This window comes from Ambystoma mexicanum, chromosome 12 (genome assembly GCF_040938575.1).
Source record: "Ambystoma mexicanum isolate Mex_15411 chromosome 12, UKY_AmexF1_1, whole genome shotgun sequence".
Taxonomy (NCBI): Eukaryota; Metazoa; Chordata; class Amphibia; order Caudata; family Ambystomatidae; genus Ambystoma; species Ambystoma mexicanum.
Genome location: NC_090936.1, coordinates 856,749,368 through 856,769,010, shown reverse-complemented (window position 1 = coordinate 856,769,010; position 19,643 = coordinate 856,749,368). Strand labels below are relative to the sequence as shown.

Here is a 19,643-nt window from a genome sequence, read left to right as displayed (position 1 = left end):
AAGACCCTCTGCATAATCCACAAGGCTTTCTGGGGCACGGCCCACACTATCTACAACACTCTCTTCCTAAACATTCTCACTCTAGAGTCCTCCGCTCGTCGTTCTCCAACTCTCTGGGGGTGAGCCGCTTTTACAAACGGAGATTTGGGGGGAGATCTTTATCCTCTGCAGGTGCCTCCCTCTGGGACAGCCTCCCTGCCGCTCTCCATCTTGAGCCGGAGCACCTTAAATTCCGGAAACTCCTCAAGAGCTTCCTCTTATCTTCTCTTCCTCCTTGTCTCTCCCTCTCCCCTAACCTCTGTTCTTTTTCTCTCCACCTTCCTTCCTCCTTCTCCCCAACTACTTCCACTTTTTGCTGACTGGTTGCCTGGTTCACCCCCAGAGCATTACAGGTCCCAGGCTCCCCACCAGTCCTCTGGCACTTGCTTCCGGGCCGCTGCACTTTGTTCAGCATTACTGCACTTTCAGTTTATGCTCCATGAGCGGGACAACCTCTCTGCACTTAATCCAGGGTTCTGCTGGACTGGACTCTTTGTTTCCCCCCCCCAAACCCACTGCCTCGCACCTTCATCAGTGCGCATGCATGACCTAAATGTACTAAGACTAGTAAGTTTGTCTGTCCTGTCCTCATACCCGTTTTTTTTGTCCGCCATTGCTAGCTTGGTCGCAATCTGTAAACCTTCATGCACTTGCACTAGGAGAAATGCTGTCAGGCCTAGTATGCTAGTTTTTTCTGTTCGATCATTTGAAAACTTCAAGATCTAAGAATGATTATTGTACTCCCTTGTTCCATTCCCACCTTAAAGCGCTTTGAAGCACTCCACCTGTGTATAATCGATGTATAAATAAACAATTACAACTCTAATCAGCATCCCAGTAGCAAGTGACAACTCAGCTTCCTTGTTGAGGAAGAAGAAAAAGTGATGTCTGGAGTCACTGGGAGAGAGGGATCTCTTCCAGGGTTTCTTTTTCTTCTAGTCTTTGGAGAGGCCTCTTCACCCTGAACATCTCCAAGGAAGGATCCAACACTATCAAATTAGACAGCATACTCTTACATCCCTTGTGGCGGTAGGTGAAGAGATTTGCAGCATGATCCCTGAGGGCCTTAGGACCTATAGAGTGCCAGTATCCACAATCCTTGGTGTTGTGATCCTCTCTAAGGCAATACAGGCATACCTTTGTGGGGATCTGTTGCCAACATTTGTCTCCCACAATCCAAGCAGGCCTTGAAGTCAAGGCCTTCAGTGTATGAAGCATGACGCAGTGAAATTAAGTAGCAAAAGCTTGTGCCATTCCAAGCTTCATACAGAGTGTGCAGAAAGAAGGAACTCTGGTCATGGGGAATGGCTAGCAGCATGTATACTGGCCCCAATGTCCTGCATCTGAGAACGCAACAGCACCGTACAGTTTTGACCATCAGTGCTGCACCGTCTAATGCCTGAAAAAGTTTCAGAGGACGGCTGGCAAGGAGGAAAACATATCAAAGATGAGAAATTGTTTTGAGGAAGGAGCCCATTATTTTGTGATGGTTCTAGCAAATCCAATTGTTGATCAAATGTCGGAAGATTGCTAGGACAATACTGATGGTATCAGACCTGAAGCTACGTTGGGTTCTTGGTGAGGCCCTGTGGCCTTATGCGATGGATGTTATTTCCTTTGACACTTTAGAAGACGAAATGGTATTTCAAGCTACACAATTAACTAAATGCCAAAGAATCAAAGAGTCCATCTGTAGAATCTCTTTACACAAAAATGTCACAACAAGAAACATTATTTGTAGCACAACAAATATTGGAATATCGGAATACTGTCTTAGAGATCCCAGCTTTTTTCATTCTCCAATTGGCTGAATTGGCACTAAACAAGAATTATTTTGTTTTTGAAAACCGATTTTATTAGTAAACATCAGGTACAGCTATAGGAGCGAACTTTGCTCCTATCTAAGCCAATTTATATGTAGCTGAATTAGAAAGAAAAGACATCTATTCGGCAGAAAATGTTTCTCTTGAATACATTCAGATATGGGTACAATACATAGACTATGTTTATGTCATTTTCAAAGGGAAAGAATCCCAGCTATTTCAGTTCAGTAAATTGTCAAATCGTCAGAACAGGTATTTAAAATTCACTAAAAATGTTAGCAAACACATACACAGTTTTTAGACTTGGCAATCAAAGCAGAGCAAGAAAATATCAATACCACTCGTGTCTCAAAAATCCACAGATAGGAATGCACTACTACGATACAATAACTATCATCCCAAACACCTCAGGGATAATCCTTAATTATAACAATACATCACATATAGGAGTACCTTTTCTAGTCGTGAGGAATATGAGCTATAAGCCAAGAATCTGACAGCATAACAACCTGCAAGAGGCTACCCAAATAAACCTTTTAAAGGAAGCTTATTAAAGAGAGAAAAACATACCCTGAGAAATAACTACACCACCACCACCACCACAGAAGAAAACATTCTAGTGAGCAAATCACAGCAGTTTTGGGCTAGTCGCCCTTACTAAATAAAAGCAAAAAGGGACACTATATATCTCGCCTATACTCATGTGTGGGCCGTTAAGAATCATTAACCTAGATCTGCTACAAATCAATGGAAAAATCTAAGAGATGTCTTAGTACATTCTTATCAAAGAAAACACAGGAACAGATGACCAAACCGGACTATTGTCACTTCCGCGAACCACAGGGACACAGCCCACGTCGGTCTTGCAGTCTGTGAACAAACATGCCTTGGCAAAACAATAGATATAGGCTGGCATACACCATGGGTACAGAAAAATCTGTAGTTTACCTCATTCCGTTTCATAGGCATGAATAAACCGGTCAAATAATTAACAATTGAGCACAAATCTTGCATTCGTACTAAAAAGGAAAATGCAAGTTGAACACTTTCTGAAAGAGAATCACACAGAAAACACTTATTTCCCCCCCCCCCCGCAGCTTCAGAGGTAGCGATATTAATGCCATACTTCCGATGAGTGAAAGGCTTAGTGCAATTTGGCCATTTAATTAATGGTGATAGTTATGATATGATTGGTTATTTATAACACGCTTAATACCCAGAAGTTTCTAAGTGTGGATCCGGGGATCAAACCCGTGGTGCTCTGCGTCGCCTTGCTTCCAAGGCGAGCACGTTGCCCCTAAACTATCCTCCCGAGGCCACCTTTTTTCTGGCTTGTTTTACCAACAGCAAATGGATGCTAAACATTTTGTCCAAAAGATAATGGTACCAAATCTGCTGAAGGTGGCTAATTGCCTTCCCCCATAGCATTCTTGTTGGGTACTGTGATAATCCTACTGAGTTCTCACACAAACTCTACATAAAGTCTCCTCCAGGTGGCCAGGGAAAGGTAGACATGTTCGGATCCTGACCTTGGGGGTGATGTTCTGCAGGAGGATCAACTGGGGGTAGAAAGGGCCCAGGGGAATAAGAGCACTCTGTAGGGTGGGACGCTTGGGAAAATTCACATCTTGATTACATCACAGCACACAATATTGAACAGGTACAGTTTTTACCCATAGTAAATAATGTTTCTACAGTTTATCCAAAACCAACTGAGGAAAATGTATATGGGCAGAAGAAATTGTAGCGAAATATCACAGCATCAGGCAAAAGAGAAAATCATTACATCAAGATTTCTCAAAAGAGGTTACAGTAAGAAATGCATTTAGTAGAGCAAGACTTATTAACACCCAAATGTGAAAAAAGTATAGTACACTCGATGAAAACTGTACCATTTATTAGCCAAAATTCAAGGTATAGTACTATTGTCAAGGTGCTGAACAAATATTAGCACCCTGTGCGGAGGGAGCGGTCAATCAGGTTCCTTGGATAGTGGTCTTAATCTACCAAACCAAGTTGGTGTTCCATGGAACCTGAAGGCTGCTTCCCCCGCCCTGCACCGCCATCTTCTCCACACCCTCCTTTTTCTTTTAGTTTACCTGTTCCCCCTCACCACGTCTTCATCGGCCGCCGCTGTGCTGCTGCTCTATGGCCACCATGGAAATGGAACAGGGGCTCCGTATGGAGCCGTGACTTCCAGATCCAAAGGGAAGGCCATCTTGTGCCCGTATTTTCATTCAATGAAAGGTACATACACAGCGTCCTAAACATTGAATAAAGATAGAATTTTCTTAGCACCCCTGGTTTTCCGGATTGTTAACACGGGGTGCTAATATCGTTAAATGCCCTTGCTACGCTTGGGCCTTTAACTCGGGCCCCAGGCCATTGTCACCCGTTCCAGCCCTTGGAACGTGTGCTTAACACTTAATTTGTGTTTATTATCCCTTGACAAGTAGAGTACCTCCGTGAAAATCCTTGCTCCTCATTGCAGTCGTGTTCTTGAATTTGAAATCACAGTTACATGGTTTGAAAACAAGGATTTACCATATCCTCCATCATTAGCAAGAACATTGTCAGTAAGATGATAGAGAACAGATCCAATTTCTTGGTATTGACAAATTTCAAATCACTGAACGAGGAGGTAAACATAGAACTACATTTTAAGCAAGTATGTGGGGGCACCTCTACTGAGGACGGACATGGGTCAAATACCCTGTCCTGTGGAATTTCTTCCACTCAGGGAGGTCTACAACCACTTTTTAGTTCACTGCACCCTTCACGGAGGAAAAATAACAATTTGCATATCAGCCTTTGTCCCACCAACAAGGGGAATCCAGCACCGAAATGCTAGCCAATTTTCCTCTGAACAAGAGTACCTACCATCAGCAACCCCATATACGTGTTTCGGCCTTGTTGGGTCTCCTAAATGAGATGAAGCTTCGCCTCTCTACAGCACAGTGAGCAAGGGGTCCACGTCTGGATTACCCTAAATTACTTAGGGTGAAACCCCCAAGTTTGACAAATTAAGCAAGGGTGTCAGGGCCCCTCTTACAGAGGGAGGGCATGGTTCAAATACCCTGTCCTATAGAATATCTTCTACTCAGGAGGGTCTACAACCACGTTTTAGCTAACTGCACAGAACTACATATGTGAGAAGCAGGCACCATTAATGACATTCAAATTAGAACTCTGGCCTCAACACTGATAATGAGGGAAATGTATTCTTATATTGAATAAACTGGAGCGCTTACAATGTTTTACACTGTATAATATGTTTGTAGGAGGACGTCATTCCACTACACGCCACTATAGAGACACACGGGCATAATGCATGTGGCAAGGAATTCATAAATTATTCCTGGGAATGCTTGCGTACATAGAGATGAAAGCTATACTACCACTTACACTTATTAATCAACCATTTATGGCAAAATTGTCGCAATTGTGAGGATGGCATCATGGAAGTTGACACACAAAACAGATTCAATGTATAACAAAAGGCTTCTTTTACTAAAGAAAATGTCAGGGTGGAGTAAAGCTAACTTGCCCTGTGCTTTGGTGGGACTCCATTACCTAAAGAAACTAAGGAAACTAAGGAAAGTCTCTGTCAGTAAGTTTACCAGTTTAGCATAATGTTCAATGTACCTTCTCCTGGACTTGAATTAACAAAGTTCCACACCTTTTTAAGTGTCTTGATGCCCTTCCCCAAGTTCAATATAACTCCAACGCAACCCTTCTCCAACTGCAATGTCAAAAGGATGTCACAAAAAGAAGTATCTTGAAGCTTTGTTCTTTAGACCGAGTTTCAACAGTTCTTTACAGCTCAGGGTTCACCAATAGTAGTTTTCCGTTTTAACACAGTAGTAAGTTTCCTTGTTTACAGATAGGGGTTCTCTGGTCTTGGCGCAGTTGTTACACCAAACGGTACACCCATTACAGGTCACGCAACTTGGAACCTTGCATTCGCTTTCAGCAGTTCATTATTCAACATTTAGGAGTTCTCTGGTCTAGGCGCAGTTGTTGGATCGCATGATCCACCCATTACAGGTCACGCAACAACTTCAAGCTCTCTGAACAGTTCAATATTCAGCTAAACAAGTGGTTTCTCAAACGCCACAATAAGCATTTGCTCAACCATGACTTCAACTCTGCAGTCAAGAGTCCTTCATTCAACTTAGTTTGCTATTTTCTTTCAGTTCAATCTTAGCAGGTTTGTTATTTGCATTCAATGTAATGTTCAATGTTAGCAGTTGTGCAGTTTTATGCAACTCAATATTCAAAATGAATAGTCTTTGCCTTTCCTTTCACTTCAGTATTCAATAAATGTAACTTTACTTGTTTCATTAAATTCGGTCTTCAATAAATGTAAATTTGCTTACTTTCAGGGTCCGCTACTATATTCACAGTCCCTTTGGAGTGCCCGGGTGGTTCCAGTTTCCCCGACACTTACCAGGATCCGGGGGCTCCTCTTGGCAGCTTCTCCCCAAGTGGGAAAGCCTTTCCCTGGGTGCTTCGTTTATCACATGCTGGTTCTTGTGCGCAGCTCCACTTCTGCTCCACGGCAGCGCCTGCTGCCCGCCTTCCCTTCCGAGGGTTCTCAGTCCTACATAATCCCACCAGCAGGGCTCCTGGGCTCTTGGTCGTTGTCTCATGCCCCCAAATGGCTCCTTCTGCTACGTCTTCCTCTTCCCCTGCTACTGCTCTTGCTGCTCTGTATTCCGCTGCTTATACACCTGTGATCTTCTAAGGGGTTGCAGGTGTATTCCATTAATTAAGGAGGCCTGACTCTGATTAGAAGGACATGCCTGACCTTCATGCATCTTCTTTGCCTGAGTACCAAAGTGGTGAGAGTAAGTTGTGTCTATTACTCTCAGCTGTTTCTTCCTCGTCCCAGTACTGTTAGGAACGCCAAGAAGGCAATAAAGGGGAACTGTTCCATAATGACTCTAAAAGGGGAGGGCTAGGCTGGGTGTCATTTCGATAAGGGGGATACTGTGTTTTGTCCCAAGGTACCTCATCCCCAATCATTCTCTTCTTTCCAACACATCTGGGGAGGTATCTACCGCCCTCTCAGAGACAAGGGAACATGGTGAACAATATCCCATAACCACATCTGGGAAAGTGGTTATGATATGATAGTTTATTTATATAGCGCCTATGCACAATGTGTTTGCCTGAATCGAGGATGTGGAATACTGTGTCTTACCCAAGGATATCCCACCTCCAATTCCCAAGGACCTTGTCTCCAGGTAGTATTCCCTCGCTTGTCCGCTTCAGGGGCAGGATCCATAACCAATGGCCTTTCCCTGGCCACCTGCATAGAGGATCCAAGGAGAGTAGATGTGTGAACGCCCTCAGGGTTTTTCACACAAGTAAATGCTATAACCTCTTGTTACTACTGTTTAAAGGTGCGCCAGTACCCATAATTTGAACCAGGAGATCGAACTTCTAAACATGGTTAACTATTGCACAAAGGCTAAGCTATAGAACAAACTGTGTAATGACACTTATGATGCATAGCACTACTAATGTAGTTCTTTATCTAAGTTACTACCTCTGGAAGTTATTTAACCCACCAATTGCTTTAGTAACAGTGATGCCAGATTGGAAAAAATGTCCAAAGGAAGCAGTGCGAAAGTGCTTGCTAACATGACAGCGAACTACATTCTTTAAAAGTAACATGGTAAAATAGTAATGAACAGTGTAGCAAATTTTATAATGATCTGTTCTGCATACTTTACAACTGTATGAATGCAATATAGTTTATTGACAAGACAAATTACTTATCCAGTAAACATCCTTCTGTGTTTGCATGTTAAGCCGATTCACAAGCCTCCGAAAAATATTTATGCTCTACTTATTTTTCCAATTGCTGTATCATGTAAGAGGCCCTCTAGTACTTAAGTTATGGCGAGGGAAATGGAGTAACCACGATGTTGTTACCATGTCATTGATTGTGCTATTCAACAGTAAACATGGTAAACGACAGCACACAGAATGCAGTGCTCTGAAGTTTTAAATTATAATTGATCAGTGGCTTTACAAACACATATGAACTTTTTATTTTCTTAATCTCTTTACTGCAGTGATAATGTCTAAACTTAAGGGCATACAACCACATACTCAGTAGTCGGTCATAGAATCATAAGCTAAGATTTTCAGCTATTTAAGGTATTGCAATGACATTTTTTAATTTCTGCGTTGAGTATATGGGCTTTAAATAGAAACCAGTCTTCGCTCAAAGCGTATGCCATAAACACTGACAAGTCTAGTAGAATTCTTTTGAAAAATAAGGCTTAAGACATTGTGGGCAAAAACTAGCCACGAGCATCATTGTGGGCAAAATCTAGCCATGAGCACACCTACAACTAGTATTATCTTAGAGTAATGAAAGATCTGCGCTTGCTACAGTTGTATAAATGTGGCAGGGGACTGTTCCTATATAATCTAAGTAATGATGTTTTGATACAATGTAGGAGAATAATTTACAACTGCAATTAATTGTTTATTTTTATGTTTGTAGTCTCTCTTTCTCTTCCTTGCTTTCTCACTTAGCTCTGATTTACATAACCCGATATCTTCTATTTTTCATGTAACCGAGTACCCACCTAGTTACATGGAAGGAACAACTCAAAACCGTTGTGAAAAAGTGTCCAGAGCGCATAACTACCTTCTTCTGTTGACATACAACCTTGTATTGGCTTCATTTAGATGCATGTCGCTCATGTATTGACATGCTAGCTGCATTATCGAAATTCAAAAATTGTTATACAAATTTGACAACGCTTTTACGATTTTATGCACATTGTGAACAGTATTATAGGTAGGACTTAGGCTTATTGAAAAATGGATTATATAATGGGAGTTTTCTCCATGCATATATCCTGTATTAGGCAGACAAAAAAATCATGGGGTTAACCGGCAACATCCACTAGGGGATTTCTTCACATTACACAGAAGATATAATTACAAACCCAAGCAGAATAAGAACGCCCTTTACCTGGCACGTGTTAGAGCTGTGCTATACATGAATATCACTGCTATAAGAAATAAACCAGCTGATGAAGTTTTAAAAATATGTTAAAAGAACTTCTAACCCTGTATCCTATGCTGCCTGTAAATTAGGATGGAGGTGCCTTTTAGGGCAATTATGTACATGCATTGGTGGCAAAAAATAACTGCAGTGGAGAACAAGTCAACTAGCTTGGAAACAGGATAGTGGAATCCTCAGTCGCCCAACACAAACTCTTCCAGCACAACAGATGTAATGATAGATTGAAGAGAACATAAACTGGAGAAAATAGATAATGCAATGATCACATCTAAAATAAGAATGTTTGGCCTTCCGAGTGGCAATGAAAAGGTTTTGCAGAGGAAATTACTTACATCGGATGCAACAACTGTCCTATTTTATAGCAGCAGCAAAGGTAAGTTAATGGTTTAGGGTTCAGAATCCCCGCAAGTGAGAACAAAAAGGGAACTGAGAAAGAGTAAACTGTTCTGCACTGTAGGCGACACAGAGAAATTATTCATCAAACAGAAATGATATCAGATATGAGGGGCTGAATTAATTCTTTCTTAGCTACATCTAAGAGGCAACAGCCAGATAACCTGAGGGTGTACTGTAAGAAAAGTCCTACACATATGTCTTACACAAGACAAAATATTCTTTACTGCAAAACATCCTATAATACAATTGGGGGCTATGCTAAAATGTTCACGTAATATTACTCACAAGCACGTGTTAATCCACATAAAACATCAAAAGAGCCAAATGTACTGAAACATGATTTGTGCTAACCAATTATGCTGGTTTTCATATTTACTTTACAAATACAAGAGAAATGTGTGGTTTTGCTATTAAAATGCAATAAAACGATTTGAAATAACATCAAAGCATTGCAGTATTCCTAAAGTTTCATTTGTATTAGGGCCAATCCTATTCTTTATACATGGTACCACAAAGAGCCAACACAGTCTAGAGAAGGATCAGAGAAGGAAGAAGGATAAGTAAATTCCTCTTATAACCAAAGAGGTGGCCAATGTCTCAGTGCTTTAAAATAGCTTACTTGTGGCATCAGTGACTTAGCAATAAGGTATGAATCCTCGGCTTCTTTGCTCCTATTCAAGTTTTTGTATGTTCTTCCAACATTCATGTGCGCTCCAATGTCATCTGCCATAAAAACGGGAAAAGTCAGTCACTTTACTATTAAAGTATCATTGCAAGACATTTTTGTTTCAAATTTGATAGAACAATTTGTAGAAGTTCATGCATTGCAAGCATCAGCTGAATTCATAATTATTGTAGTGCTTTTTTGACAATATAAACCCAGAAAAGATTTTCACTCCCCAAAACATATATATACATAGTCAGTGAAAAAAACGGCATTAAAGTTATAGTATGGTTACGTTTACTAAATAAAATGTCAATGAGATGATATGGTTGAAGCAGAAAACAATACAACTCCACGCATTTGCCAGGTAAAGCAACCATAACACAGCCAACATCACTTCCAACAAGAACGTTAACACTGTCATGCACTGCTCATGGCATCTCATAGCGATTACCATCAGTGGCGGAGCTAAGTGGGCGGGCGGGCGCTTGCTCCCCCTCCTTGGGCCCCTGTAAAAAGGGATTTCTAAAATCAACCCTGGGGGAGGGGGGATTTTAGGAGGCCACCCTAGCTATGGACAAAAATGAATTTTAGCCAAAACCCAATTAAGATATTGTGGGAGATCCATCAATGCTTAAACTTCAGAGTGAGTGGGTGGGTCTAGGGCCCCAATAAATTCCCACAGAATAACACAATTCAGCATGGACAGTATGTACAAAAATTGTTATTTATTAGGGCTTAGAGAAGACAAATAAAACTAGCAAGTAGTATTATATCACACAACCATATATCACAAATATATACATTCTCCAGTAGGTTCACTTGCATTGCATCCTTCAATAATGTAACCAGTTAAGTCATTCAGATGCAGGTAAAATAATTAGAGCCAGTCACAAGTACAATTCCCTTTACTTAAAAAGGCCAGTCCTAAGATGTGTAGGGCCGAGTGCCGAAATGTCAGAGATTTCGCCAGGGAAGGTATTCTCTAGAAGGATGCAATTGGCTTGTGGAGGTGATTTCAAACAGCTCAAAGCTATTTACAAAATGAAATAGCTATGTGTACAAAGACAAGTGAGTTCTCTCCTGTCTTCCAGTCCGAAGGCTAGCCCAGGGGTAGGATGCTTGACCCAGGTTCAACAACCAAAGGTAAGTAAAGAGGGAGTTAGGAGACAAAGGACTTTGCACCCAATGTTATCCTGTGGAGGACAGGGTGGGACAGGAACAGTTGCATTTGCTGACAGCCTTGATTCTGATTTTTCCAGGTCACACAATGGATCATCTGGGGGGTCCATGGGGACACAATCATCCATCCTTTGTTTGGGTGAGGGGTGCCCAGGATTTGCAGGTTGGAGTGCTTCTACCGGTCCTGTCCAACTTCAAGATGCAACACCAGAGGATGAAGAACCTCAGACTTTGACAATGCAGACCCATTCAGGACACTTCACGGGATGGAGGAAGATGAATTCCAGCACCCATCACCCTTTGCAGACGTCGACAGGGAATCTTCCAGTCGTGGTCAAAGAAGCAGCTCCAGTACAGGTTCCCTTGATGCTAGAAAGCTGACCATTTGTGAGATGGTGACTTATGGCACAAGCTGGCGGCCACCAACATTCCAGGCTGGACCATGGAACGGCAAGGTCTCTGGCAAGGTAGACCATGAGGGAGCTGGTCAGTCCAGGGACACTTCGGAAGGCTCTTGGGGCATGCAACCTTGAGTAGGCGTTGAAACTAGTTGGTCCCACTAGTCAAGGGCTGAAGCACAAACAAGCATCTTCCAAGATCTTGCAAAAGAGTCAGACTTCACCAGGCCAGTGACTGGAGAGGATGCTGGTCCACGGCAGAAGTCGTCCTCCAGTCGTCAGCTGGCAGCTCTTTTTCGTAGGAGTCTTGGCTCCAACAGAGATCTGAAGAAAGTCTGCAGACATACTCCTCCTATCCAGATTCAGAGCTGGAAGCAAGCCAAAGCACACCAATGGAAGGCCACTGCCGAATTCAATCCAATCAGCGCCAACTACTGATTTCACATTTACTCAGCAGCAGACTCTCTAGCACCAAGGGATGTTAACTGGGACCAGATAGTCCCAGGCCCCTCCCTTGGACTGACACACACAAAAGCTCACAATTCCACGAAAGCAGCACTTTTCCAGGGCAAGTGCATGACATTATCTAAGGGTGGGAAGAAGGCCAAACTACAATATGTCCAAAGAAGAAGCGAAAAACTTTGTGGCATGGCCTTCTTAGGGTGCTTGCCACCTTTAGTAGGCATTCACGATAAACGTGAAAGTGCACAAGTAAAACAAAATAAAACTGGTAAAAATGTCACTGCTGTCACCAGCTTGTCATAGGCACATGTGAAAAGTTACCAAAAACCCAAATGATAAAAAGGTTATGATGATACTAAGTATCTCCATTGCAATGCACTCTAAGATGCTGTGTGCACTTACCAAAATACAAGACTACAAAGAGTATGGACAGTATGAAGGACTAGTTTCCCCATAACATTGAGCAAAACGATTAAATAGTTAGATTTTATTATGAGCATAGGTCTCCAATGCAGACAGAAGACGTTGGGAATGATCTAAAACTACAACGTCATCCGCGTAGGCCAGCCAATTGATTTTTGTATTTCCAATACAGGGGGCTATTAGGCCTATCTGAAGCAGCCATCTAGACAAGTCAGCCATAAAAAGAATAAAGAGAAGGGGAGCCATCAGGCACCCCTGACACACTCCTCTTTTAATCTTAATAGGGCACGACAATAATCCAGATCTAGATAATCTAACACACATTGTTGTATCAAGATGTAATTCTCTCAAAATTGCTAGTAAATTTGGAGGAACCCCACAGGCGTCTAATTTCTTTCACAGGAGATTCCAGTTAATTGTGTTGAACGCCTGGGAAAGGTCAATCCATGCCGCAAAGAGGGGGGGGGGGCTTTTGAAGAGAGTTCGCACTTAAGCAGCTCAAAACCAGGCCATTCAGTGATGTTGACAAACCCTTCCTGAAACCTGTTTGCTGCCTAGGAATAATTCCCTTAGATTTGGCCCAGGTAGCCAGCTCCCCCAATATTATGCCGACAAAGATTTTACTGTCGGCATCTAAGCGGAAGATGGGGCAGTAATTTGAGGCTAATAATCGATCCCCCTTTCTTATAAATTAGTATCACAATGGACTGCTTCCACGTTTCTGGCAATTTCTTAGAGGAGATTATGTTATCAAATAGTTGTTTTAATACCCGCGCCTAAGTTGGTGGGTTCATTTTTAGAATTGAATTACTAAGTCCATTCCACTCCAGAAGACGAGGATTTCCTTATTAACATTTCAAGATCTGTAGTGGCAAATGCAAGCGACCACTTAGAGATAATATTTGTCTCCGTGGTCGCTGTATCAAAAGATCCATAGACCTCTGAAAAGTGATTGACCCACACCTGTTCTTGAATAATAGATTCTTGTTTCTGACCAGAGGAATCATAATTGGATCCAACCATTGTCCAGACATTTCTGGAGTTCCTCAGGCATAATGAGCGGAACATTCTTTCACCGTCTTGAAGTACAATGTGCCTGTATGATCAGATCCAATTCTATAGTGGTTATTCAGGATTCTCACAGCTTCTTTATAGGTCTCTCGATCAAGGTGCGTTTTTCTTAACACCACCCTTTGTTGCCTTAAACTTTTCTTCTGTTCCAGAATTTTAACATTGAATGAGTGTTTGTGCACCATATGTGGTTTCTGAAGCTGGGCATCTGGTGAATTCAAATTTGACAGGGAGGAGAAAAAGACCTCCGGCTCACAGTATCCCGACAATTGTTGATCAGAAAGTCAATCAACCATAGCATTCAATTTATTATTAAGCAGTTTCCCCCCTCTGTCAAATTTCCTAATGTAATTATCTGCCAGAGTGGAGGACCATTTGTGGTTATAGAGAGACGACTAAGCCACACTCAAAACACAGGGTCGCTTCTAGCATCGCATGATCATCAATATTACCATCTCCTATTTGAAATTTGACAACTCTCAAAGATTTTTTCAGAGGCAAAGAAGTAGTCGATCATTGAGAAAGAGGTTCCACTGTGTCAAGTTGGAACGCTCGGGATGTACCCCCAGACGTTACCATTAAACAGACGTAAGTCCCAGTCCCTCATAAAATGTACCCACATTATGCCATTACTAGTTTTCAACCGGATACTTCCTGTACATGGATTTTGTGTAGAAATACATTGTGAGTTCAGATCTCCCGCAACAATTATTTCATTTGCTGGATATTGGGAGGAGTACTCAACTAAACAATCAGAGTTTGCAGCAACTCATTTAAAGGATGTACTCGGGGGTTCCAATACAGATTTACAACTATCCAACTTCTGCCAGATTTAGTGCCTCTTTTCACTGCTCTTACCATTAAGATACCCTGCCTTTCATTAGATAAAAAACTTGAAACATTAAAGGCATCGTTCTTATAAGCAATGAGCATGCCCCCCGTTGGTCTGCCACCTCCCGAACCCTGTGCCAGCTGTTGGAACGTAGAAAACCCATCAATCCCCAATGCACAAGTCGGCCATGTCTCCTGAAATAAAAGTCTTGAATATATGGGTTTTTCTAGGCTCTTGAGAAAAGGAGGCATAGCCTCTGGTGTTCCATTAAAGTACATTAATCTGGCTATTTACTAGAGCTTCTGCTGACTAATACCCATTTTCAAGAAAACTTGCAAGATTATCTCAGGAACCCTTTCCCACATGTTCGTAGGGGCTGGTCCATTGTCACTTTTACTTTGCATAGCCAGAGATCGATCCTGACTCGGATATTTTGTCGATTGTCCACTTGTCGATGTCGGGCAGACCTCGGAGATCCTCAAGCCTCTTTGGTCCCACACCTCCGCCTCTCCTAGAATGAAATCCAAACCAAGTCTTGATTTCAATACTACTTCAGCATTGTTTGTATCGGAACCAAAAGGGAAGCTTACGACATCAATATCTGCAGTTGAAAAGTTCTTCAGGGCTGGAATTAACTTAATTTCTGATAGAATCATTGATCGATTTAAGGGTAACACATTTTGCATAGCAGGCAATTTTCTTGATAGAAAGACTTTTAGCTCCAGAGCTTGTTTAGGAGGAGCTAGATTTTTTATATGGCTCCCCCAAAAGCCTACTCATCAATGGAGGTGCACTTCTTAAATTATTAGTGCAGCTCTTTAATTGCCATAAGTATTCGTGCCGGGCATTTCCAATTCGTCAACTTAGACCATAGCTGTTCTCCATCTATGCTATCCAAGGCGTGAGCCAAATCTACGAAAGCTATGTAGATTTTTGTTCCATTCTTAATTGTTTCCATTTTAAGCAAATTAAGCATTAGTAGATTCAGCCACAACCTATGCCCTTGACGAAGCGCATTTGGGGGGGATCGAAAAAACTCCAAATAGTTTGATCCAAGCTGTTAGGTGACTTAGCAATTGGGTGGCGAAGATCTTACCTACTACGTCCAAGAGTGCTATCAGCCGGTAAATTTTGGGCTCGGATCTTGCGCCCTTTTTAAATATTGGTACTATACTAGCACTCTTCCATGACATCGGGTTCCTGCACTCTTTAAATATACTTTGAAAAAGATTGTAACAAATGTCAGTCCATTCTTTGGGGTTTTGCCTCAGTATTTGATCTGTTAAGCCGTCCAGGCCGGGGGCCCGAGACAAGATGATTCGCTTGATGTTTTCCAGAATGTCCTCTCTAGCAACGGTAATACTCCAAGATACCCGATGATGATACTGAGGTGCTTTGGTCAGACCTTGCTTTTTGAACAGGGTTGTATAATGGGCAATCCATTGTGCTTCCGTGACCATATTACATTGGCTGGATTGTTGGGGAATTTCTGTGCTATTGATGATTGTCCAGAACTCTCTTGTGTTCTTCTGTGCCATGCTCCTCCTCATTCTTTCGGCATCTCGCTGTTCCATTATGATTTTATGGGAATGTAGCTCATTTTTATATCTTGATTTTATTTTATTTTGCTCAGCAAATCGCTTTAGATTCTCACTTTTCATTAAGGCCGTAATATTTTTCTGTAGTTCTTGCTTTTTAACTACAATATCAGGGTCATATGCATGATGTTTTTAAAATCTTGATTTTTCTGTATCATTACTCCTTTCAATGTAATGTAGCAGGGCACAGTACTCTACTTCGTCGCTCCTTTCAATATTTGTTTTATTTTTTAGAGCCTTCGTGATGGTGTTAATTTTGGTACTGTCCAATCTTAATCTGTTTGTACCTGGTTCAACGTTCACGGGATGTCTCCATGTTGCAGTGGAAGTATTCTTTGCACCTAAGGAGGACATTTTCACTAGATTGTGATTGCTTTGCGACATGTTGACGACACAGAGGTTGAGGATTTTTCTGGCAAAATGTTCAGAGGCAGAGAAGTAATCCAAAACCTAGGTTGCCTGGGGCGGAATGTCATCCTCAGTGTTTCCGTTCCTGGCCTCCATTTCATCCAGCCATGTTTTCTTGATAGCAATAGAGGGCTTCCTTTTTTATTTTTGGTCTTTTTATCTGATTCCAACAAGACACACTGCATATTTAAATCTCCACAGAGAATGATGTTGGGGCTTATCTCGCTTGACATGATGTTATCGATCAACTGAAAAACCTCACTGAGGAAGGTCCATTCCCCCATAGCTTGATGCTGCCAATGTACAGTGATAATGTATATTTTCAATCTGTCTCCAGCAGAATCCTGGTGTGATTCAATAATTGACATTTGTATATATGGTGAATGGTTAAGAGTATTCAGTATTTGAAAACCACTTTCTATTCTTACCAGGGTGATTAAGCCTGACATAGAACAACCCTTTCAGTTGTTTAATGGGTGGGTTTATTGCAATTTTGTAGCCTTCGACACACGGCAGAGTCAAGAGCCACGTTTCTTGTAGACAATATGTCCAGAAGTTTTAAGGACGTTGAAACGTTATGAAACAAATGGGCAAAACCACAAGTGTTCCAAGAGCCCATCTGTAATAAAGCTGAGACGTGATTAGCTGGGCATTAGCTAGGCCTGTTGGCGTTCAGAGCACCAGCAAGCCAGCTGTCAAACTCATTTCTCTCATCTACCACCGCATTGGACTTCTTTGCCTCTATAGGATCTTTGCTGTTGAAAGTAAATGTAATTTTTATTTGTTTTTTAGGAATGTTTTCTTCTGAGGAGGAGCTATAGTCCGGCACCTCTTACCTCTGCCATATCCGTATAAGCAGTCAGGCTTTTTGGTAAGTTACCAGAAGGGTTTTGACATCTTTTTTTACTAACACGCTAAATCGCCCAAAGGCCTCAGAGCGCACAGAAAGCAAACATAAACAAACAAAATCCTAGATTGTATTCGCCTGCGATACATGAGTGGGAAGCTTATTCCAGGTTTGTACATTGAAACTAGTGCCACCAAAACTGATAGAGGACTACTAAAGGAAGAAGTTGAAGTAGGGAAAGTTTCTTGCTACTGGGAAGGTGCTTTCACTAACTTGAACACTCGTTCCTGTGTTAATAGAGTTTTCACTTCAAGCAGCACTGCGAGCCTTGCTCTTGCTGCTGGCCGTTTCCTCAAAGGGGCGGAGCTTTGGCGGAACACATGACCAATCACGTGACGGGAAAAGCATTGAAAACCAGCGCCCAGCCAACCTTGCAGCGTTAAGCCCTGGAGGCAGTAAGGGCTGGAGCCGCTGTAAACCCTGGAGGCAGTAAGGGCTGGAGCCGCTGTTGTGCTGTTTGGCTGTGACCTGTGAGTAAATTGGTCCGGGGTCCTGACCTGCAAACTCATTTACACTTCCTTCTACAGTTCTCAGGGTTAGGGGTGGAGAGTCGGACTCTGGCAGCTCCATAAGCTGTCGGGCGTTCCCTACCCCGAGACTGAGCGCTTTACTTGGTTCCTTGGATGAATGTACTTATTTTCAAAAATCAATTAATTTGATTTCGTTGTGACAAAGAACATTGTCAACTCTAGTGTATAATAGATTTGTATTCACCATTTCTTTGTTGACTCACATAGATCCATTTTATTTGTATTTTTAAATTGAAGAGTGCTTTTGGACAAGTCTTATATTAGCTTGAGGTTGCCCCCCATTTTAAGTGTAATATTCTAGTTAGCAGTGTCTATAATCCTATTGACTGCTTTGCATGCCATTTTTGTGTATTTTGATGTAAATACTACCTACTGAAATTTAGGTTTTTAAGTCTTAACTCCACATTATCATTCCTCAAGTCCTCCTTTTTTCTTTCTGGGTTTTGGTTCTGTCTGAATGACACGTAAGGGACTTCGTAGTCAGACAGCTATGGAGGCTTCTCTTGCTTCAACCCCTTCTGCTACTGGTAATCTCCCCTCTGCTTCACCAGTCACCCCTGTCTTAGATGACCCCACCCCTGCTGTACTGGGGAATATAAATCATGCTCCAGTAGATGTTCCCCACAACCCCTACCTCCTTAAAACCTTGGCCCAGGCACAAATTCATGTCAGTGATAGGTCTGAGGTATTTAATGCTATGGGTATCATTCCACGCAATACACCCTATAATAGTTGTATCTTTAATGGGAAACAAGATATTTCGATGGACACACAGGAAGAGCGTCTAGCAGCCACTATAGCCTCCAATCTTGGGGAAGGCGCCAGTCTTTCAAAGGCCAAGGGTCATTTGGATCATTCTAACAACAATATGGTCAATATAGTGCTTTCATCCACTGCTCAATTACATCCTAGGACGCCTAAACTATCTGTCATGGTGGATGACTCTGTAGCCAATGCTTCAGAATCATCAATGGTGATAAAAGAAGCCGTTGATCGCCTCCCCCCACCCCCAGCGGTTAATGGGAATGTTGCTATTCCTTCTACTAAATTTTCGTCAGAGGTTAATTCCCCAGCTAGGGGTATAAATCATACTTCTTCTATCCATGTCAATCTTTCTGCCAATTTGGCTGGAACTCCTTATACTCCCACAGTGAAATCTATTTTGTTCAAAAATCCACTCAATAAATCCCATAATCCTACCCCTAAATCGAAAATTCAATCTGGGTACCCAAGGGAAACCAATTCAAGGGAAAAATATCTCAAATTTCTTCGGAAAGAGGACTGCAACTAGTACCCTTGTTAAACCTGTACACTCAATTCTAACAGTGGCCACACTGGTTCATACTAATCTAATTGATGTAGCTAAGAAATTGGAGATTGAAGACCCTCTAGCTAAGGATATTGACGATATTAGCATTATAGAATGTGCAGATAAGGCAATCGCTGATAGCCACCTGGGTCTCAACTCTAATAATACTAACAATGTCACCCAGCATATTTGTGATGATTCCTATGTGGGTTCTCCCTCTGATCTCATCAACTTTATTGATGAGTATACAGAGAAACAAAACTGGCTGAGAGACAGGGGTCTACTTCCAGATTCAAAAAAGGATCAGGGCAGCGAGTCTATTTTACATCATACTCTTAAAGAGGCAGATGACAGAATTAAACTCTCTCAACCTACTCTCTCAGCTCTGAATATGGTCCTGAGCTCCTTTGTGAGTTTGTATGATAATATATGGTCTGAGGTCAGATCACATTCTCATCTCCTCTCTGAAATCTACTCTAGGTTAGCGGGCCTCGATAGATTTGAAGAGTTAGTTAAAATTATTAAGGAAGAACATCCACTTTTGCCC

General features: G+C 41.9%; 1 protein-coding gene across 1 annotated transcript in view; it reads right to left on the bottom strand.

Moving 5' to 3' along the window:
• TMTC3 (transmembrane O-mannosyltransferase targeting cadherins 3) overlaps positions 1-19,643 on the bottom strand; it is a 1,032,559-nt gene that overhangs the window by 276,529 nt on the left and 736,387 nt on the right. The window contains exon 11 of the mRNA XM_069629335.1: positions 9,932-10,035. Within this exon, the coding sequence (XP_069485436.1) occupies positions 9,932-10,035 (104 nt within the window). The remainder of the gene's footprint in view (positions 1-9,931; positions 10,036-19,643) is intronic.